Below are 22,896 nucleotides of genomic sequence, written 5' to 3' on the forward strand. Positions count from 1 at the left end.
TGTAAGGTTGCAGCCTGGAACTGTTTTGGAGTCTAGAAACCTCTCAGAGAACTGGGGGATATAGTTCATTTACAAGTTGAAAGATGTGGGTTCAGTCTACAGATCTCCCATCTAGAAAGTCAGGGGTGGTGGTGCACTCTCTTAATCCCAGTGCTGGGGAGGTGGAGACAGACAAAGCCTTGGGGTTCTCTGATTAGCTAGTTTAGTCTACTTGGTGACTAAGTTTCAGAGCAGTGAGAGGCCTATCTCAACAACAAATGTGGAAAATACCCAAGGAATGAAACTCGAGGTTGTTCTCCATCTCTATTTCAGTCTCTTATGCACACATGCACACATTACACACACACACACACACACACACACACACACACACACACACACACACACAAAAATCCCTTTCAGGATGTTGTTTTCTTGTCTGGCGAATAATATTAAGGCTAATTAATCTTCCTTATATATACTGTACCATCTTGTATGTGAAAATATAAATTGCATTATAGATGCCACAGATGTGGTTTTTGGCTCTGAGTGCTCTGAGTGAGTGGGTCATTCAGAGTACATATTGGTTTGAGGGGGAGAAGTGGGCTTTGAAATACATGTTCTACTTCAATATTTAATCAAAATAGTGACTCAATGTAATTCAAACACTGTCTTCTTTAGCTATTAATATTTTGAAAGGTCAAAAAGAACGTGCAAAGAAAGAGAAACAGTTCTTAAAAAAAAAAGCCCTTTTAGTAAAATGTACCAAGCCTCCTAGACAATTGATGTGTCAACATACTCTTCCAGCTTTCAGCTGAGTGACCTTACCATATGAGTTAAAGGCATCAAATACATAAATTTTTGTTAATTGGGTCCTTGTTAGTCTATTGACAACTTTTCAGTTGTTGGTCATTCTACCCTCCCTAGTGGTTCTATTTACTCATTCAATAAAAATCCGCTGAGCAGCTTTGTGCTGGGAATTGTTTGTAGGACTGGAGATGTGCCAATAAATTACAGGATCAAAATCTATACCATCACAAGCTTCCATTGCAAGCTGCATAATGTCAAGTAGTCTTCACTGGGTTAGAAAGTGTTTTGGGAGAATTTCCTATATCAACTCTGTTTATTCTCATCAATTCTTTGTAAAATAAATACACATTATAATTTTCCCAATTTTACTGATGCCTATGGAGACTGAATATTTTGTTAGATTAATGAGTCTTGGTGCCAATATCCAAGCCTAGCCAAACTGACACTAGAATATGTATTATCATTCATTTTGCCATGACATACCTTTCTGTTTGGGGTGAAATTTAGAAGGATAATTTCCTGAAGATTAAAATGTAGTGAAGTTATGAATATGATAGTTCTATTTCTCTAGTATTAGAAGTCTATCTTTATAACTACCTAGTTTTTCAATAGTTCTAAATATTATTTTCACTGGCTCCTCCAAAGTGAATCCTTTTGTAGGGGTCTCAGTCTTAACTGACATGTCTTCTGTCTCAAACACTACAGAAATGTTGGGGACTCTTTTTCTGTCTTTTACACCTAATCCAGTTAGCATCACATTCTTCTTCATAAATGTCACAAACATTGAACTCTTATTTGCTATGTCAGTCTTACTGAGAGCCAACACCAGACATAAAAGCAATGAGACAATAGTAATTATGTTTAGTAAAATAGATGCTTATTTATCTCTTAGACGGTAGCATCTATTTAAGGATGTGGAAACCGCAAGAACTGTTACAGGGCAGGAGCTATTAAAAGAAGCATATAACCCTGGCACAAGAATTTTGTGTGGGAGTCTTTGAGTTGCAATTTGGCAGATGTATTAGGTCATCTTATTTTGGTGCAATTTTTATGAGCTATTGGTACTGGAAATGTTTTATCTGCAAATTTTAGTTTTCCATTGCATTTGAGCGAGGGAGAAATGCTACAGACTTGGTAGAGCACTACCTGAACCTTAGTCCCTAGGTTTGATTTAATTTCCTGGACATTAAAATTTTTTGGCTAGACCAGTGCAGTGGACCACACTTGTATTCCAAGCAGAAAAATTTGAGTGTATGAACGTAAGGACAACTGGAGATACCTCTGAGTCTCAGTCTCAGTCTCTCTCTCTCTCTCTCTCTCTCTCTCTCTCTCTCTCTCTCTCTCTCTCTTACACACACACACACACACACACACACACACACACACACACACACACACACACCCCAGCACTGAAAAACAGTCCTGAGTGTTCCCATTCATTTATTCTTAATAAATATCAACCATGGACTACTAGTAATATTTTGGTGAGAACAAACCTGACCCACTGTCTTAACTATGCTTCCTATATGATAGCAAAGTCAGACATAACAGGCAGAAAGATGGGGAAAAGAGAATGAGAGGAGGGGGAGGGAGGGAGAAAGGAACGGAAGGAGAGAGAATGGGAGATTAGATGAGAGGGGAGTAGAAGGAGAAAGAAAAAGAGAAGGAAGAAGAAGGAGGCAGAGAATGAGGAGGATGCTGAAGCAGGGTGAATAAGCACTAGCAACAACAGCAAGAGGAGGAGGAGAAAGGAAGGGATTGGTTAGAAGAAGAAGAAATAAGAGAAAGAGAGAAGAAAAGGAGGATGACGTGGAAGAAGGGGTTTCTAAAAAAAAAAAAATAGAAGCTTTAAAAGTACAATTAAGTTGTGACATAAGAGACCATGTCCCTGAGAAATGACTCTCGTTGGGAACTCAGGCATCTGAGGAGCAGAAGGTGCAGGGGTTTCTGATGATGATTCAGGAAAGGGAGCCTGGTGAAGGATGGCACCACCTGAAGGAGACAGAACCAGATGTAAGATGTGCAACCCAGGAGAGATGCTCCTGTGTTTAGGAACAAAGAAGCTAACGACATGTATTTGGATGCCCTAAATACTGCAACTGAGAATGATCCAGTATTGTGTATAGCAAGTAGGAAGAGTATGTATGTACAGGGAGGCTACTATGATGTAGATCATTCTGCAGCAGAGCAGAGGAGCAGAGATCACGTTAGACAGCGGAGGGATAGGTAGCAGGTATAGCAGACGAACCACGGAGACAGGGGAGCAGATGTGGCAGGGGTATGATTTAAGCTCTCTGGCTTAGTCTACATGAACAGAACAGAGAATTCTGGCCTCACAAACCCAGGCCCAGGAGAACACGTTTGTGCAAACAGCCTGGTGTGGTGTATAACATCTTTCTGAGATATAGGATATTTCTTGGACTTCTTTTTTACAGTCAGACCGTTGTACACCTAACTAATTATTTACAACTCCTAGAAGAGTCCCAGGATAATGAGTTTCCAAATTGTAAAGGATGTTAAAAATATCATTTTGTTCAAACCTTCCTTCTTTGCGCCAAATCCCTGGCCAGAAGCATCTGGCTTCTGCTGAGTACCCCCAGGGATGAGTTTTTAATCTCACAAAGCCTGGTGAGCTTTCAAAGATTTATAAATAGGAAGGCATTCATTTCTTCCCCTGGGAAATAGTCCCACCTGTCTCCAGCCACTACTGTTGCCTTGCACTTATTCTATGATATAAATTATACATCAGATGGAGCAACATCTGATCTGGTTCTTTCTGGTCCCCAAATCTCACATGCACAACAAAAGAAAACAGAAGCCCCAAACACCCAGAACATGAAAATGGCTGTTTGCTGTATTTCTCTTAGACATCAGATAAACATGCACATGACAGAAGGATTATAATCTATCTCCAGGACAAGCTGAAGATCATTCAGAGAATCTACCATAATTACACAGTGCAGCCATTATTGATTAGAAATTATATTTACATGTTAGTAATGGGGAATTCATAAAAAATGGGCTAAATAAATGAGGAGTATAATTGGTGCCAGTTAAAAGCTCCTAGTTGAGTGTGGTGGTACACACTGGAAATGCCAGGATTTAGAAGCTTAAGGCCAGAGGATAATCAGCTCCAGGGCAGCCCGGGCTACATATTGAGTTTGTTGCCAGTCTTTGTCTCAAAACAGGCTCAGACACACACACACATGTATGCATGCAAGCACAAACCCAGGAATGCATGAACACAGGTGCTTGGGAACAAAACAAAAAAAAGTGGGACCCTCTAGTATATTATTGGCATAGTGGTCTAAATGGTATAATCAGTTTCCTAGGATCATGTTTCTTTGTCATCTACTTGCATCTGTGTGTCTTCCAGGTCTCCTCATGATCTATGATAGTCGGTGGCTGTTTTGGGAGGGGGCACTTATGGAACTTTTAGGTCATAGAGCCTTGCTGGCAGAAGTACATTCCTAAGGGACGGTGCTGAGAGTTTATAACCTCACCCCACTTCCATTCACTTTCTCTGCTGTCTGTGTGAAGATGGAGATCTGATCGCTCGGCCTCTTGTTGCAGGTGCCTGCTGCCATGACTCGCTTGCTATTATGTACCTCCCTCTAGAACTATACATCAGAATACCCTTTCTTCTATAAGCTGCTTTTGGCCAGGGTGTTTCCTTGCAGCAACAGAAACTAACTAGTACACCACCTTCAATCTCGAAGTATACCAGTCAACAGTAAAAGCAGCACTGAGAAGTGATGGCTAAGTGTGAGTGTGATCTGCTTTCCTCTTTCTTTAAGGACACTGAAGATAAGCCCTTAATGGGAAATATCTAGAAGGAGTTTTCTAAAGAATGGTTCTCATGCATCACAAAGTAGGAACTTGGTGATGCCTCGGTGGGTCATAGACCAGAGGATGGCAGATGCAAGTAATGAGGCAGTGGGGACCTTCCTTCCTTGGCATTGCAATGCTACTTTAATCAGTTTAATGCTTGATTTAGCTTGCCAGGCGATCTGCTGCTATTCTAAATCTCCCTTTGGTCACACTATTTGATGGAAGTAAATTTTTCTTTCCTATGGGCTTGTGTCTGATTTTATAGAGACTGTATTACTTCGCTAGCACCTAGATTTGTTTGATATTGGGGTGAAGCTGCAGTTTGAGATATGTCCATGCATATGAGACAGACCTGATTAAGTTTCATTGTCTGAATTTTTTTTTTCAGGATGCTTTAAGCCCAAAGACCTTAAACTGATGACTAGCCAGATCTTTTGTGCAGCACACTGAGTAGAAACTAGTTATCTGAAAATGCTTTGCATAAGGAAGGAACTCCATGTGTACATCCCTAGGAGGATCCATCAGCACTGACTGAGAACAAAATATTTTCTCTAGATACATGGCAAAGAAGGAGTCCCCATGACTGGTAGTTTTCTTTATGAGAGGAACTGAAGAGTATCTTGCTTGGTGTTTAGTGGTCATCTAACCCTGAGGTATAGGCTTGCTTCCAGTATGCCCTGATATTGCCATTAGTGGTTAGGGATGGTACAGCCGCCTTATGAAATTATTACCACATTTTCATATAGTGTACAGAAATTTTTATTTCTTGGGTTATAATGAATATAGTGGCTTTGTTTATTTGATTCCTTAAATCAGACAAGAGAAATTCTCACAGAAAATACACCTCCTCAGCATCTTTGACCTTGAGGCTCTAAGGCCAAAAGCATAGAAATGGTTGAGCAAATACTGAGAGAAAATTACTGTAGTGTGTGCAATATTTAATTCTACTAGTGGTTGAACTGAATTAGCCGTATCTGTTATAAAATCATGTGTCATTGTAGTCACTGAATTTATTCTGAAGACACCGCTGACTGTGATATTTAATTGACAGACATTTGGATTTTTGTTGTTGTTCTTGTTGTTTTATCTAATTAGTGGCACTTGTCAGGACTGCCTAGCTGGCTTTTTCAAAATGTGTGTTAGCTGTGATCAACAAGCCACTTTATGTCAACATCACTCAACGATGATGGATCTGCCATTTAGCCAGCCTGAATATCTATATCTTGGGAGTGTGCTATCTGTAGAGATGTATTGTCTGTAGCCCCCAGGAAACAGACAAGGTGGCCTCGAGGAACCACTTCATCTTGTTACGGATTAGCCATTTTCATCTATTGCCAGATGAAAATCACCCCTCTTGCCAATGTCGCTTTTTCTAAACAAATAAGAAAAGGAATTGGAACCTAATAAACAGTGTTCGGATTTTGTCTTTTTTTTTTTTTTCTTTTCTTCATGTGTGACATGTATGCATGTGTATGTGGAGACACCAGATTGATGTCAAGAAAATTCTGGGTTCCACAAAGGCACTGTCACTATTTGGAATATTAACTTGAGGAAACATCAGATAAGGTCATAGAGACTCGACGGTAACTTGGGTGCTGCCATGACACTGACAGCTCAGCTATCAACAGAGATCAGGAGTGAGGTAAATTGAGTCAGAACATATGGGCAGGAAAAGTATGACATAGTCTGATCTTAGCACTGTATACAAAACCTTATAGGCATGATGGAAAGTTTGGCTGTGAGAAGACAAAGCCATTTCTTTGGCCAAAGTCACTGAGAAAAATTCAGAGCAAAAATAGCATGAGAGTTTGTGGTTTCTGTGTTTTTAAGGAAATGTACTTACATGGTTTTAAATATACATCTGTTCATTGGTGCAGTTCCACTTTGGCTGAGATGGCTTGGGCAGGCCCCAGTAGCTTATGTGATGTCATTATGTACTTTGTAGGAGAAAAGGGCAAAGCCTAGCCTTCATAAATAGAAGAGGCAAGAAGGCTTTGTACTCATTGCTTGCTCACCACTTGGAGACATGACACCATCCTCCAGGATGGGGTACCAACCACTAGGCTAGGAAGGCTTACCAAAGAACATGGGGAATTTTGACTCTGAGCCTACTCTCATTGACTTAGTTTCCAACTAGTAGAAGAAAAGTGAACCACATGGGAGAGTAGTTCATGGACCTAAAGATAGAATAGTTTCTATGGTGGTTTGAATGGGTATGCCCCTCCCCCCAACCTCTAGTGTTTGTTTGAAAGTTTGGCCCATAGGGAGTGGCACTATTAGCAGTGACCTTGTTGGAGTAGGTGTGACCTTGTAGGGGGAAGTGTGTCACTGTGGAGGCAGGCTTTGAGGTCTCTTATGCTCATACTACACCCAGGGTGGCATCCAGTCTCCTTCTGCTCTCTGTGGATCAAGGTGTAGAACTCACAACTCCTCCAGAAGCATGCCTGCATGCTGCCATGCTTCCAGCCCTAATGACAATGAACTAAATATCCGAAACTGTAAGGCAGCCCCAGTGAAATGTTTTCCTTTGTAAGAGTTGCCAGGGTCATGGTGTTTCCTCACAGCACTAAAGCCCTAACTATGATAGTTTCTTTTTTTTTTTCATTTTTTTCTCCTTTATTAATTTATTCTTGTTACATCTCAATGGTTATCCCATCCCTTGTATCCTCCCATTCTTCCCTCCCTCCCATTTTCCCCTTATTCCCCTCCCCTATGACTGTTCCTGAGGGGGATTACCTCCCCCTGTATATGTTCATAGGGTATCAAGTCTCTTCTTGGTAATCTGCTGTCTTTCCTCTGAGTGCCACCAGGTCTCCCCCTCCAGGGGACATGATCAAAGGTGAGGCACTAGAGTATGTGAGAAAGTCATATCCCACTCTCCACTCTACTGTGGAGAGTGTTCTGTCCATTGGCTAGATCTGGGTAAAGATTTAAAGTTTACCGCCTGTATTGTCCTTGGCTGGTGCCTTAGTTTGAGCGGGACCCCTGGGCCCAAATCTGCCTATCATAATGTTCTACTTGTAGGCTTCTAGGACCCTCTAAAAGCATACGATAGTTTCTTATAAACATCTTTTGGGGGAATTTTTAAACATATTTTGGCTAACATCATTGTAACCAGGCTTTAGTTTGCCTTTTGGCAGTTTATAATCAAACTGGTCCAGTTAATGTGTAACCTGGTTTTTATATCATACAATTGAAACTGGAGGAAAACAACAACAACAACAACAAAAAACCATAAAAAAACAAAAACAAAAAACAAAAAAAAGAAGAGGGGTAATTAAGAGTGAGGCAGAACCCCTCCCCCCCTTTTGCTTTTTGAATATCAGGACTTGGGTAAAAGAGGGAGCAATGCTTCTCAGAGCACACATTGTGAGCATGCACCAGAAAGGCTGCTATTGGGGTGTCAAGCCAAGAAAGGGATTGAAAAATATACGTGAAACGATAAACTGGTGTATTTCTCAGGATTCAGAGGCAGAATGCTAAAGAACAGAGAGGAAAGAGCGGCCACCCTCTTAGTATTGGGATTCTACTTTGAAGTAATGGATATGACTCATTCCGACTTATCAGGGAGTCAAGTTCATGAGACTTCACAGGTGCAGAGTCTGATGTTTCTATCTCACAGAAAACTGTCTGGTTCTCTGCCTCTTACAATTTTTCTGCCTCCTCTGCCACGAATGTTCCCTGAGCCTCACATGTGGAAGTGTTTTGTATATCCCATTGAGACTGGGCTCCACAGCTGCATTTTGACTGGTTGTGGTTTTCCGTATGGTCTCCTTCTGTTGCTATGAGAAGTTTCCTTGGTGAGGGGGTGAGAACTACACTTAGCTGTGGGTGGAAGGACAGATGTTTAGAATGTAGTTGAGGAGTATGCTGGCTTAATAACGAGGTGCTTGTAGAGAGAAAGGAAGAATATATGGAAAGGCTCAGAGGGAAGAAAGGGAAGGTAAAAATGAAGCATTACAATCTCAAAAAGTAGAAGAAGTGATAGATATAACAAAATTTCAGGGGTGGACAAATACCCACCAATAATTCAGTTCTATAACTTTTGTTGTAATGAAATGCTCTGGATAATGCTTTGAAATTTTCCTTATATTATTTAATAATGTTGAGCATATGGCTAGTGAAAACAGCTTTGGCTTTTTAGAGAAAGTACATCAAAGGGTAATTTATGATGCAGTGAATAAAGGAACTGACTTCTTTCGCTGGTTTCTCATTCCCTGTTGGTGACTGTGTGAGACCTGGGATGGGGTGACTAGAAGGAAGAAAGTTGTCAGGCCGTACTCCTTCATTCCACTAAATTAAAAGCATGGCATTCAGAACTGTCCTTGCGCCATGTGCTATGCCCAGGGGCTAGTGACACAAAGAAACTATGACCCAGCGGCTGTCCTCAAGGATCTGACAGTCTGGCACTCACATGGGAAGGTGGTGATGTCATTGTGGTAGGTGAAAATTCAAGGTGTGGCAATGCTTCAAGGAGAGAAACTGGAGCTCCTGCTTGCCCTCTCTTGTGTGTGGGAGATCATCTGGGTTTCCAGAGAAGTTCCACAGTTTTCAATGGGAGGTGAAGTGAACAGAGTGCCTGAGAGGTTCCAGAACTGCAGACCTTCCTGACCCTACCTGACATTCATGGATTCTTTCTTCTGCTACTAGGTTATGGGGCTTGGGATGCATTCAGCTTGGACTAGGTAAGATGATCCCTACACATCTGGCCTCTGCCCTCCTGATGGCCCTTTGCATGTACTTCATCAAGATGGAAGAGTCACATCCACTTCTTTTTCCGAGAACTTCAACTTTCCTTTGCTCTGGTTCCTATAAGGAACATGCATTAGAGAGCAGAAGTCAAAAGAAACCAAAGCCTGTATATGATAAAATATTTGCCAAATCCTCTCTGCTCTGGATGTGTTTTAAGCACCAGGGACAAACTCCCCTGCCTTTTCACTGGAACCATAAACTCCTTTCCAAATCCATTCAAGTATCAGCTCCTTTAATAAAGCATAACCTGGTCAGTTTGGTTCTCAGCAGTGCCCCGGGGACTTAGAACCCGCTAGGATGCAAACAGATGTTTCCTAACAGTGTACCTATTTAATGTCCATTCTCCCATTCTTCCTAATGCAGACCTGATGCTGGTTTTGAGGGGCAGCAAAATCTAGCCTATTTTTCATCCTTTCCTGCTGATGTAGTATCATGTGCAGCAACTATGGTCCCTAAAATATAAACAAGTTGATGCTTTGTTAGGCACAGATCCCAGAGAAGCACTCAAAAGGAAAGCAGTTTCATTTTAGCATAGTAATACGCCTTTAACTTTCAGGCCTCCTGCCCTTCCCCCTTCTCTCTTTTTTCTGAACCCAGATTAACTCTGGTTACTTGTAGATGTAACCAGTGGCTTTCAACTGACCTTGAGGAAAGATCCACCTATACCTTGAATCTTCCTAAGGACAGCTCCCATGCATGCTGTCAGTACAGCTTTCCCTTGATGAATTTTCTGTTGGAGAACGCATCATTAAAAAAAAAAAAAAAAAAAAAAAAAAAAAAAAAAAAAAAGAACACCTCCCAGACTAAAGATCCTCACCTCTTTCATGGCTGGTGTGAGACACACATAGAATAACCAACCTCATCGTCACAGCAGAACCCCAGATATCCGAGGACAATCACATATTCCTCTGACATTCCTTTTACCTGCAAGTATGCCAGAGTATTTTTCATATATGTATTTTTTTCTGGTCCTCTTTTGTTAAATTTTGGGAACCATGTTTCTTTTGTGCTAAGTTGAAAAGAATACATATATTGTGACTACATGCTATTTCTTAGAAGTCTGTTTTATAAGCAATCTCAGTGCATTTGAATGCAATCAAAGAGGCATACACATGGACATGTGTGTGCATGCATATATCCATGTGCATGCATGCATGTGTGCATGTGCACACACATACACACACACACAATACACACACACACACACACACACACACACACACACACACACAAATGAAGAAAAGATCCTGAAATTGTTTATTTCAGTCAACTAGGAAATCAGCTGGCACAAATCAAGGATCTGATTTTTACAAAAGAAAGTGGTAATAGGGTTTGTTCTCAGGTAAGCCATTTTGAATGGTATGTACTTTAAATATAAGTAGCAGTTTCAAAATTCACTGACTTAGAAAGTACCTCCTCCCCCATTAATGTTATTTCACTTTCTTTTCTCATCTATTTCATGTCTTTATCATATAAGAAAACTTAACATTGTTTCCCAATTTGGGGGAGAGCCTTGTGCTTTATAGGCACTTCATAATTTGTAACACCAAAGCTTAGGCATATACTTCAGAAAATAGAGCAAATGGGATAGCCCAATAACTAATAGGAACTTCAGGTCTTTTGTGTATTAAAATTATATATAATTCAGGCAAACAAATTCATATTACAGGCATTCATTCAAAGCCCAATATGGAGATATTGATGAAACAAGCCATTGTAGGTTTATTTGATAGCAGATCATAAACTCAGTTCATTGGTTGGAAGAATAGTCCCATGGCAGCATCTGCTGAGAAAATGGCTCTTATTCTGACTAGGATGTGCCTGGAGCCTCCCACAGAATGCCCAGCATCTCCATGGTTAATTAATCCATTCTGTGTACTTCTTCTTCCCCACAGGGCTGACTAAAAAATCTTGCAGTGAGAAAAGCTGGCTTCTCAAGTGCTGCTTAAGTGACCTGGCTTCCTAAAATATCCTTCATAAACAAAACTCACATGATATAATTTGAGTGTGTAAATCTAATTACATTTCCTGGGGAAGCTTGGGGCCAATTACTCTGGCTTCCCCTGCTGTGGGTGGCTGACAAAAGCAGCATTCCTGTACTCATCCCGAGGAAGATATTATTTATATCAACCATTATCTGGCTGACAGAGGTGAAAACCTACGTGTCAGAAATGTTCCCCAACTTCCAATGCTCCCACCAGACTTTAGACTCTTATTTCAGTTCTGAAAAAAGAACCAGGGATGAGCTTCTGAAACAATATTTCAAGTGAATCCATGTATTGCTCGACTGGATATTTTGGGCCTATTTGTTGCTGAGAGAAAAGGTTTTGAGATGAATATTGCAACTGTCATCTGTATTCGTATTCGGGGAACAAATATGTGTGGGATCAATTGAAGCGAACCAATTTGTGTTGTGAATAAATTATCATCCAAAGAAATATTTAGACAACAGTGAAATGTCACAGATGATTGTAATAGTGTCCTGTGTGTGTGTGTGTGTGTGTGTGTGTGTGTGTGTGTGTGTTGATCTTTTCCTCTTATGCTTGGTTTCACTTCTTTTTGGTGAGCTCTTAAATGCCATCAATCATCAAAGTGTAAATATGACTAATGCATTCGTCCTACTTAGCACGACATTGCAGCTGCTGCTCCAGAATCCAAGTCACTCCCCAACCCCACCCCCAGTTCTAGCCTAATTATGCTCTGGCCCACCGATGCCAGTCAGGTGATATAACCGGATATGAAGGGAGACAAATTCATAATTTAATCTTGAACAGCAAACACTACACAATCAGTTTACAACTCTGTCTAAATATAGAGACACCAAATCTATTTTCAGCTCTCAGGCAAAGATGCCCACAGACCAGGGCAATGAGACTTAATTGATCATTGTGGCATCATTAATATCCTTTACAGAAACCATTCTCCACCATTACAGACAAACAAAAGGACAGCCAAATAAATAAAAGGCAAACAAGAATAAAAAGCACAAGCGAAGGAAGAAAAGAAAGGTCATGAGGGGCAGACTTGTATTTTCACAAGCAGGAGGAATACTATCTCCATTCTCCAGCAGTCAGGGGCACCTCTTGCAAAGGTGCCCCAGCATTCAGAAGAAACCTCTGAATTTCAAATACGTTTGTGAAAAATATTTTTTTTTCAGACATGCTGGTTGCAATCATTATTTTAAGCCTATATGAATATTCTGAAAGAATGTACTAAAACAGAGGTATTCAGGATTTAGAGACTGCATACAGTAACCAGGGAGGTGAGTTAAGTCAGAGAACTGTCATGCTGTTTTAATGGGTTGTTCTGTGTTCTGAAGTGAGCATTTACCAAGTTAGGGGTGGTTTAAATCACACGCCATTTATTGTACATTATGTAGTCATAGAATCCCTTTATTCAATTTGAATTCAATTCAAAGAGCCTTAGTCTTAGACAAAGATGTATAAATGCACTGCTGTTTAAGTTGCATAAATAAGGAGAGGGGACTGCACCTCCATTATCTCTACTTTGTTTTCACTCTGAGGTCAACCTCTCACCCAAGAGACCGGGGAGATGCATATTTAAGCCTTAGTTTCTCTCCTAAACCTCAGCTGCTGCTGTCACACACCCCACCTTATCTGCTACAGTTGCTTGCTGTCCTGCAGGAGTAGCAGCCTAACTACTTAAGATCAAGGATCATTACCTAATTAGTATTTGCCTGGCTGTGGTCTCTGCTGTTTGACAAGATATGTCTAAGACAGGGAGGAAATTCCTATTGACCTTGAACACGGATTGACCCGGATTTGCATACCTGTGTGTATTCGCTCAGAGAGTTATCTTGCAGGAATCACCTGCACTCTACACTGCTGCCTATCAGCTTCACCAAGAGGTGGAGGTGACTAATTAGCCACAGGCTGTACCATTTTAGAGCCCCCAAGAGCAGCACAAGCAGTCATCTTTCTGGTTAGATATTACTGCTCTCAGTTTCCCAATAACTAAATGATTTCTACCATCCTGCCTCTAATGGGCTGAAGAATGAGAACAAGAGGAATTTCAAGTGTTAGGTAGTTCCAGTTGTCACTAGGAATTAACACCGAATGAAATGGTGATCATAGCTGTGGCGCTTAGAATGTGTCTGGTCTGTTAAAAAAAAGCCTATCAAAAGGAGCCTTGTTATTAATATTTTATTTATGCATATAATGCCATCTTGTAATGCTTTTTATGATGAATAAATTGACTTGGAAGGATAAACAATTGGTTTACGATGGAGAAATATCAACTTTCTAAAGAGTCTTGGAAGGACACTCAATATCTTTGATTTGAATCCCATATGTGAAACCTACATATGTTAAAATCTCAGGCTACCTGCAACTGAACCCTTTCAGGGAGGTGAAATTAAAAAAAAAAAAAGGACCCATTTCAATTGGGCTTTGCACCTTAAGAAGGTTCCTGATTATTTCCAATGTTACTGGACCAAGAAAGCGTGTAGGAGATATAAAAGATTACTTACATCTTTTATGAACAATAATCTCTCTTGGTGTGTATGTGGGGGAGGGGCTCAGTGACTTCGTTTGTTAACCAAGTAGAATGAATAAGAACCATTTCTATGCTGAGAACAACCCTCTCTTCAGTGGGCCTTTTAAGGTTAAGTCTCTTATCCACAGTGGGAATCAGTTTGTGATACAGATTCCTATGGGGCATTGTGTGCTCATATTCGGGGTCTGCAGGGATTTGAAGCAGGGTGCTTGCCCTTCCTGGACATGGATGTGATGTCTTAGGGGTGGAAACAGTAGCAGTGGAGACTCGTGGCCTGGATTAAAAAGGCAACCGCTGGCTCGTTTATTACTTCTGAAGATGGCATTTTCAGTGAAGTGAAACAGCTGACAGGGTGTTGTTGACACTATATTCTCATTTTGATTTTCCACAAGTCTTGAAAATACTAAGTCAAACCTGAGCTATCCTCTTAAAGGGACTCAAGATTAATGCAAAGAGATGATAGTCAGAGAATTTATGGCCTTCAGTTGACAATTTGGTACCCAGCTGAGCAGAATGATGGAGTCATTTACAAGAATCTGGGCCATTTCTGACATATTTTTTTCTCACTTAATTCCCTTCTGTTTTTTTTTTAAATTAAATGCTAATTGATGTAGTGTATAGTCTATTGGTCTCTTGACTAGTGAAAGGGTCCATCACACTCTTTGTCTATAGAAAGGACACCCTTAGAGGTTTCTGAAGATTGGTTAGCACTGATGTCCAGGTTGGAATTTTGCTCTTGTCACCTGTTAGCTCCCTAGCCTCAGAAATCTCCCTTTGTTTAAAAAAAAATTAATAATCTGACCTTTCTTCTTTGAAATAAAAATATCAGACTATTTTGTCTATATGCCATTATCTGGTATAATAACACTAATAAAGGCTCTTAGTTCCATCTTGTCCAAATGACATGCTTTGTGATTTTGCTTTCTCTAAACATTGTTCAGAGTCAAGAACCTGTCTTATACACAAACTACTTAATTGTGCCTATATGCTTGTACAGATGTCCTTGAGTGGTGGACTCTTTCATCAACAGAGAGTTTGGGAAGGTGAATATCTTATTATCATGTGATGGATAGTCTAATTTGTATGGTGAAAATTTTAAGTGCCTGCTCTATGCTTGGCATTTGTTAAAGTGCTAGGGATGAAGCAGCCAATGCAAAGGACATTTTTTTGCCCTTTTAGTGTGTGTGTGTGTGTGTGTGTGTGTGTGTGTGTGTGTGTGTGTGTGTGTGTGTTTATGAGCATAGGGACTTCAGGTAGAAACACAACAAACACAAACAAAGGCTAAGATAATTTCAGTGTAGTTGATGTGTAGGGACTAAAGCAGGTCATGTATCAAGGAGAGTAAGTAGCCCGTGAGATTCTGGGCAAATCGAAGTGCCAGGCATATGAAGATTAGGAGGGAAACTGACCCAGAATGCAGATATGTAAAGAAAAAGACGTATGAAAGTTCTTGAGATATTAAGAAGACAGATGATTGGGTGCAGGATTTAGAATCTGAAGAAGAGCAGAAGAGGAAATATGAGTGGAAAGAGAAGCAGCCCCTGGTTGGGGGGTGGAATAGGCTGTGGCAAGGACGTAGGAATTCACTGTTGCTGCTCAGGGACGTTCATACCAAGTTTTTAGTGTGACTTATGTACTCCACATGGAATAATCAACCAATATTTAAAACAAAACAAAGCAAATGAGACAAACAAACAGAACAGAACAAAACCGTAGTGATTTGGAAAAGAGAGAAAGCCTCCACTCACCTGCAGGCTCTAGGAAGATTGCACCCCTAGGGGGCGCCAAAGGAAAACGTTTAAAAGAACTTGCAGCCCAAAGCAGAACACTATGGCCCAGGTATCTTCTTCAGTCTGGTGGAAAGGTTACTCACTCAGCCTATGAAACCCTATTAAACAGATAGCCTGCCCCAAACAGAAAGGCGAATAGCCTTAGTTTACATGCAGTGTGCCTTGGTTTTCACAGTGAAGAACTGTTTATCATAGGATGGGAGTGGGAAGACATTGGGGGTTATTTTTAATCCTTTCCCATCTGGTAGTATTTGAGTAGAGTATCAAACAACTATGGAGCCAGAATTTGCATGCATGCTGGATTCACTTGGCGAGAAAAAAAAACATATCTATACTTAGAACTTTGAAGATATTCATAATTTGACACTTAGGGTGTGTTTTTCTAAATACTACTCAGGCATACTGGATGTGGCCTTTCAGTAATGTGCACCAAGGAAGGCTCCTGTTGGAAGGCAGTGGATTGTAAATGAGCTTTTCTGTTTACATCAGATTTCTACCGTTGGTTATGAAAACAACTCAGACTGAGTTAGGACTTCAAAAAAGAAGAGAGAAGCTGCAGAGGTATGAGGATATAAGATGGAGGAGCAAAGAATAAAGAAACTATTCACTGACATTTAAACATAGTAAAGGAAATGAAGAAAAGAATGGGAATACTTGGAGGAAAGTGTGCGTACATGCAAGGAGTTCTGGCATCCGTGATCACGGAACTTGAGATGTACAGCTGATGTGTTGTGCAATATTATGCAACCTCGGGTAAGAAAATACAAAGCCTTCTGCAACTGAAACTTCCGCTATGTATAAAAATATTAAAGGCTTGGGGTGGTTTTGAGACTATATTGGCTATATTTCGGAAAAGTGCAGCCACCCAGCTCTCAGCAAGGCTCTTGTCTCCCTGTGTCATGCCTGATGATCACAGCCACATGCTTTATATACTCTCTGCTTTCTCTGGAGGAGACCCTTCAAAAAGCACAGTCAAAGGAGCTAACCAGAGAAGCCACCTGAGCCAACGGACACAGATCCATCAGGAAAGGGAGAGATTTCCAGCCCAGTCAAGCCCAGAAGCTAATAATGGGTAAAGCAATGATGCCAGTGATCTAGAAATCACCAGTCCTTTCTATTAGGGATGGTCATTGTTAATAAAAAAAAAAAAAAAGAAACAAACAGCAAAACAAAACAAAACAAAAACCCTCTTTATACTTGGCCAGAGGAGTTTTAATGCCTAACACAGTAAGAGAAAGCAGAGACGTTGAGGATAGGGCAGATTGATACAAAACAGCCCCTAGCCTAGCGCCTCATGCTTGTTTTCATCCTAAATCGAGTCTGTTGATGTGTCCCTTTGTAAGTGAGAAGCCCCCACCCTCACTCTCCCTGCTAAGTGCCAGGTATTTGTTAAACCAAGTGTCAGGCCGTTAATTATCAATCGGTTTTTAGCGAATTTAAACAATGGACTCTTTGTCTACCTTCCCAGCCTTAGACAACGTGAACTTTGTTCACATAAGCACATCCATATTTAATGAAGACGATGAAGAGGGGGGAGGGGGAGAAAGGAGAATGACAGGGTTGGAGACTCCATCTAAGTATGTCATTAAAGTCAACTACGATAAAACGTCCCTCTCCATTAAGAAAAACGTCTGTTCTTTGCCAATAGCCTGCCACCATTCAACTCCTGAGGCCTATTTATTTATTTATTCAGAGGACTGGGTACTGTAATAAGATATGAAACTACGGTAGCTCCCTAAGGGCTCTAAAATTTACCAAATTAAAAAAAAAAAAACACATGCCATAGGATTGTAAAGGATGGGGAGGACCTGTTGGGGGGCTCCCTTGCACCATGTTTAACAAAGATTATTTCCATTCAGAAACAAGTCATGCAGAAGTCGGGTGTGTAGAGTCCCTACAGGATGTTGCTGTGAGTTAGCAAAGCTCCACAGTCTAAACCTAGGTGGCTCTCTGCTTCTGCACCCCTCCAGCTCCAGCGCTAGTGGACTTTGGGTGTCAGTGTGTGAGGCAAAACGACTTTCCCAGCTGATGTTAGAGGAGAATTACAGACCACAGCAGAAGAGTAAAGTTAGTAGTTAGCAGAAGAGTGTAAAGTTAGCGGTTTTCTTCCACCTGTTCTGAGCCTCCCCCTCCTCCCCCCCGCCCCGCAAGAAGGATGCCCAAAACCTAAGGTAAGCTAGAAAACTAGACTCAGGGGAATGAGGCAACCCTAGCTCTCTGGAAGTTGTTTTTAAACAACCCAGGGGAGTGGAGCAGGGAAAGCGAGGCAAGCGAGAGTTACCTGGTTGATGGAAAAGACTGCTAGCCTGGGTATGAGCACTTGAAGGGTGACTTGCAGTAGGGATGTGCCCAGGCCGGCCAGGATAGCCCAGGTGAGCGGCAGCGGAAGCATGCTGTAGGTGGCGAAGAGTGTGAAAAGCACGTAGCCTATGCCGTCGCCCAGAAGCCCATAGCCCAGGCCTGCTGCCAGAATCTGGGTGGTCATAGCCACCCAGGTGACCACTCCGCTATACTGAAGGTAGGTGTGCGAGGTGGTGTCCTTCCTGACCACCACGAGGGCGCATATTACCACCTCGATGCCAGTAAAGAAGCCCAGCAGGATGCCCTTGAGAGGGTCCATGGGAGCCGAGGCCAGGCTCAAGTGCAGGACCAAGAGGGTGAGTTTGGTTAGTACATCCAGCACGTTCATCACTACCTCCGATTTGCGCCTCTGGCCCAGGAAATAGCGTTGGTAGAGGCGCTCCAGATCCCGAGACTTGAAGGAGTTGCGTAGGGTGGGAAAAATGACCCCTCGGTAGCTGTATCCTCCATTGAGGAAGAAATCCGAGTTACTCGGGGCACAGTCAAGGTGCAGGAAGCCCAAGTCTCCTCCACCCCCGCTGCCACTGGCACTGCCGCTCCCGGTGCGTTCCGGGAAGACTTTGGTGCCGCCTGTGTTGTGTGCTCGCTCTCCGGCGCCAAGCGAATAGAGGGGCAGTGCCGAGTCGCCAGACAGCTGTGGCGCGTGGTGGTTGGGTCCGCTGCCCGCAGGATTCGAGGCTTTGCGGGAGCCCCCGCCGCCGCTGCCGCAGCCCCGGTGCCCATGGATAAAGCGCTGCTCGGTGATGTGCCGCACCGCCGTCTGCCACAGCAGCCGCTGCGGCCGGGAGCCGCTCCCGCCGTCGCCGGCCGGGGGCGTCGGGTGGATGGTGTAGAGTTCCTCGCTGCCACTAAAGCAGTGCACATCCGAGAGCTCCATGGCTCCAGTCCGTAGGGAGGGAGACACAAAAACTGGTGGTGGCAGTTGAGGGTGGGGGTCCCTAAAGACTCGAAGGCCTCTTGGCAGCGATCCCTTCTTAGGCTGCTTGATTGCAGGTGCCCTGAGCAGGGCCCCCACGGGTCAGGTCATAGTGAGGCCAGGAGCAATGGGCTCCTGGTAGATTGCAGAGGACCCCTGCGTACTGGCTAGCCACCTTCCCGCCAATCAACGCAGCTTGGATACGCAGTGAAAGTGGTGGCTATTTGTCCGCGAAATCCTTGTTGCTCCGAGCCACGCAGTCCTCTTTCTGCGCTCAATCTGCTTGACTAGGCTCAGCGTCTTGGCGCAGTCTTCGCTGCCCAAAAGGCGCCCCGGAGCCCCGCTTGCTGCTGCGCGTCCGGCGAGTCGTGGCTGCTGCACTGGGCTCTGGACGCCCACGTCTCCGAGGCTGCAGAAAGGCTGGCCAGGGGTGACCGACCGATGGCTGGGGTGGGTGCTAAGTTAGCAGCTGTGGCTGCAATCATCGCCCTTCGGATAACTCCATTGCGCCGGCATGGGGAGCCGGGGCGGAGCTGGAGGCGGGAGCAATGAGGCAGGAGGTGTGGGTGATGGTGAGGTGGCAGGGCGCCCCGCGGGAGGGCGGGAGAGAGGTGGTAGCCTCAGCACTAACAAGTCACCAAACAGTTAATTTGGAGGTGTGCTGAAGCCCTCTTCTCGGTTCCTTCCTGGTTATTGCCGCTTCCAGAGTAAATACTGACAGCGCGGGTTCTGGATTGTTACATTCCTCAAGGAAGGATGGTGGCGGGGCGCTAGTGCCAGGGTCCCATCCTCCGCTACAAGACTAAGTCACCGCTGTTAGCAGCGATTCTGGGGGGTCGCAGCACACAATTCCCATCCCTTTCACTTCGCTCTTTGGAGTCCATTGGGCCTTCCCAAACCCAGGGAATTGGGGAGAGAACTCAGCTAGTAGCTGAGTACGGAGAGAAGCTACTGGAGCGGATTCCTGAGCCTGAGAAAGGAGCCTTGGCCGGTGAGTCGACAGGCCAACGATTTCGGAGAGAAGAGAAGCTCCAGGCCGAGTGGAAGTGGATGAAACGCCTCCGGATCCAGGGAAGCACCTTGCCACTCCGGCGCTCTTAACCGCGTAGCCTGACTGGAGCTTGGGAGGAATTTGGAGACCTGTCAGAGCGGTCAGACACCAAGGCGACTTAAACCCGCCCCCGCGCCAAACCACGCCCCCGGAACCCAGGCTAAGGGCATGAGAGGGGTGGGGGTTGGAACACCGCGGCTTCCAGATCTGCCCTGGACGCCGCAGGTCCTGAAGGCCCGCACCAGTGGGATCAGGCGGGCGCGGGTTGCTGGAGCCCCCGGGCCTGGAAGCATGTTGAGGTGGACCGCTCCAGCTGGTCGCGCCCGCAGGTTCCTCCGCCGTTCTTTTTTAAGCCCTGGCTCCTGTCCTCGGCAGGTGCAGAGCCAGGATCGTAGGCCGCTTTGCCCACGAACTCCTAGAGACCAGAGAGGCTCATTTCCGCCCTCCCCACTCCAAGATCCGAGAGCGATGCAGTGTGTGTGTGTGTGTGTGTGTGTGTGTGTTTAATGCCAACTTTCAAGTTAAAACCAAAATGCTCATAAGAAGCCACAATCATAGGGGAGGGTAACCTCCTTACTATGCTGTACTCCAGGGATCTAGACTGAGGAGGTTCAGGGCATTAAGATGGAGGCGTGGTCTGCAGGTTTCGGACTCTAAATTTGTCAGAGCTTACAAGAAAGGTGCGAAGAAAGACCCTCGGAAAGACATTTCCAGTGATCTCCCGGAGTCATGATATGATTCCCGCCAGCCCACGGACCGCCTAGGGTCACTGTCAAAACCCAAGTTGCCACGCAGCGGTTCCTGCACCAGCGCCCAGTTCAGCGGGGTCTTTGGGTTCTGACTGTTCAGGGACCTGGTAGCACTACAGATCTGGAGCCCTGCTGCAGGTGGTGGAAATCTCTGTGTCCATTTATCCCTGCCACCGCGACAGTGGCTGCAGCCAGTGAAGCTCTGGCTCTGAACATAGTCAGCTGATGGCCAATGACGTCAGGCTCTGGGCGCCTTCGCAACCGCCCCCCACCCCGCCCCGTGTGGCGTCCCATGGAAAGCTTAAATGACCTGAACAAGCCATCTCCTGGACACCTTTTCCCTCACCAGAGATGGCGCTTTGCTTTCCTGTAGTGCAGACAAATTCCTAGCTCCTTTCTGTCCTAAGCAAAACCTGCCTTCCCTGAGGAGCCAGAGCGCCCTCCTCCCATCCACCCCTAAACCATTCTCAGGGTTATTTGTAGCCGCTGTGCCCCAGAAATGTGCATTTGACTCTCCTTTCCAAGCATTGCAGGTCACCTGCCTTACCTAGAGCATCCAGAGAGAACAGGGGAAAAGCCTTCTAAGGCAAAGGTCCTCCAAGGTACTTCCAATTCCAAACCAGCACATTTCTGGAATTTGGTCCACTAACCGGAGAAGATTGCTCAAGAGAGAACTCAATTAAAAGTTGAATTTTAAATAGAAAGGAAGCTGATTTTATATTAAGTTTGGCTTGAGGATTTGTTAATTTGTTAACTATAAGGATCCCAGTGTGACTTGTCGACCCTGGGGACCTAGAAGTTAAGAGCAAAGCATTTAAAAAAAGTTTCGTTGTTATCTAGACCTTAATGAAACCAATGTAGAAATCAATCAGAACAACAACTTGCTTCTTCTTTACAGATTCTTGGACTCGAGTTTCCCCGAAACTTCTGGAATTCTGGGGTGGGTTATCTTTTGATGTGAAGGAGGAGGTGAGAGAGAGAATAAAGAGCCAAGTATTTCCCCAAAGCCCTTTAGTCTGGGCGTAGAGGTGGGAGTGCGCCTTTTCTCTTCCTGAAGGAATTGGCCCAAGTCCCCTGTGCGAGTGACCATCTTAGCAGCAGTGACTGAGAGAGACATCTCTTCAGGTTCTAACTTCTTCTGCCTGGAAGCCCTAGGGTTCAGCCTGGATCCGTGAGGGAGTCTAAGGCAGATGTAACTTTCCTGTAAAAATCTTCTTCCAAACCGGGCTTTTCCGGGATGATTGATTCAGCAGCAAAAGGAGGCAGGCCAAAGACCGGGAGACTGGGCCCAACGATACAATGTCTCAGGCTGATGAATGAGGAAAGCTTGCAGCAGGGGGAAACTCCAAGAATTTCATGAAATCAGAGATTAGAGCAAATGCAACTGGGGAACCCTTTCTGAGGTCTTAGAAGGGGGCTCTCAGAGGCTGTTGTCAGGGAAGAAAGCTGATGCCACAAGAGGATTCAAGTGTGATTTTTTTTTTCTTTTTTTGTTGGGGGCAACATGGTGCTATTCAGCCTCGAAGCACTCTGCTCTTGAGTAAGAACTTTGGCTGCACACAAACTCTTGTTTTGTGATATGCCAACTACCAAATGATTTATTACTTAAAACAAGACAAGACAAGCCATAGTGTTGGAGCCAGCATGGGACTTTGAGTGTACTGTCATTTATTCTCTATATACTTCCTAGGACAATATCTTCTGGGATCCAGGCACAATATTTTGCCATTTAAAACACATTTTTAATATATCTGTTTATATAATGATTACTTCCCTTTGTTGGACTACCCGTTTCAACTTTCTCCTCTAAAATGCTACACAGCCTACACTTCAGTGCCTAAGTAGCCGTGTCCCTGCATGAAGCCTTTTATGACATTCCTAGTGGCCATGAATGATTTCTCCTATGCCATCTGAGCGTATGCTTTAGGAACACTGGTGTAGTTCCTACTAGAGGAACGAGAGATCCTCGACTCATTCCTGTGTCTACATTTTTGTTGCTTCTCCTGATTTAACCACGATCCCCTTGAAGGGTGGCCAGATTTTCCTTGTTGCCACATCCTTTGGTTTAGAGATAGTAGTAAGGCTAGTGACAATTTTCCCAGCCCTTCTCGGCTGTCAAGTTCTTCCCCCAAGCCCTTCATA

At 43.8% G+C, this 22,896-nt stretch overlaps 1 protein-coding gene across 4 annotated transcripts in view; it reads right to left on the bottom strand.

Annotated features, from left to right (window-relative positions):
* ADCY8 (adenylate cyclase 8) overlaps positions 1 to 21,461 on the bottom strand; it is a 210,137-nt gene extending 188,676 nt beyond the window's left edge. Inside the window, exons 1-2 of one of the 4 annotated variants that reach the window (XM_084747915.1) lie at positions 21,302 to 21,461; positions 17,959 to 20,074 (exon numbers count right to left, since the gene is read on the bottom strand). In XM_084747915.1, coding sequence (XP_084604041.1) covers positions 17,959 to 18,915 — 957 coding nt within the window. In that variant the 5' untranslated portion in view covers positions 18,916 to 20,074; positions 21,302 to 21,461. Of the gene's footprint in view, positions 1 to 17,958; positions 20,490 to 21,301 lie in introns of those variants that run through there. The other 3 variants (XM_084747917.1, XM_084747916.1, XM_084747918.1) reach the window with 3 other exon arrangements.
* Between the last annotated feature and the right edge of the window lie 1,435 nt (positions 21,462 to 22,896).

Source organism: Acomys minous (assembly GCF_964271855.1).
Source record: "Acomys minous genome assembly, chromosome: 12".
In the NCBI taxonomy this organism is placed as follows: domain Eukaryota; kingdom Metazoa; phylum Chordata; class Mammalia; order Rodentia; family Muridae; genus Acomys; species Acomys minous.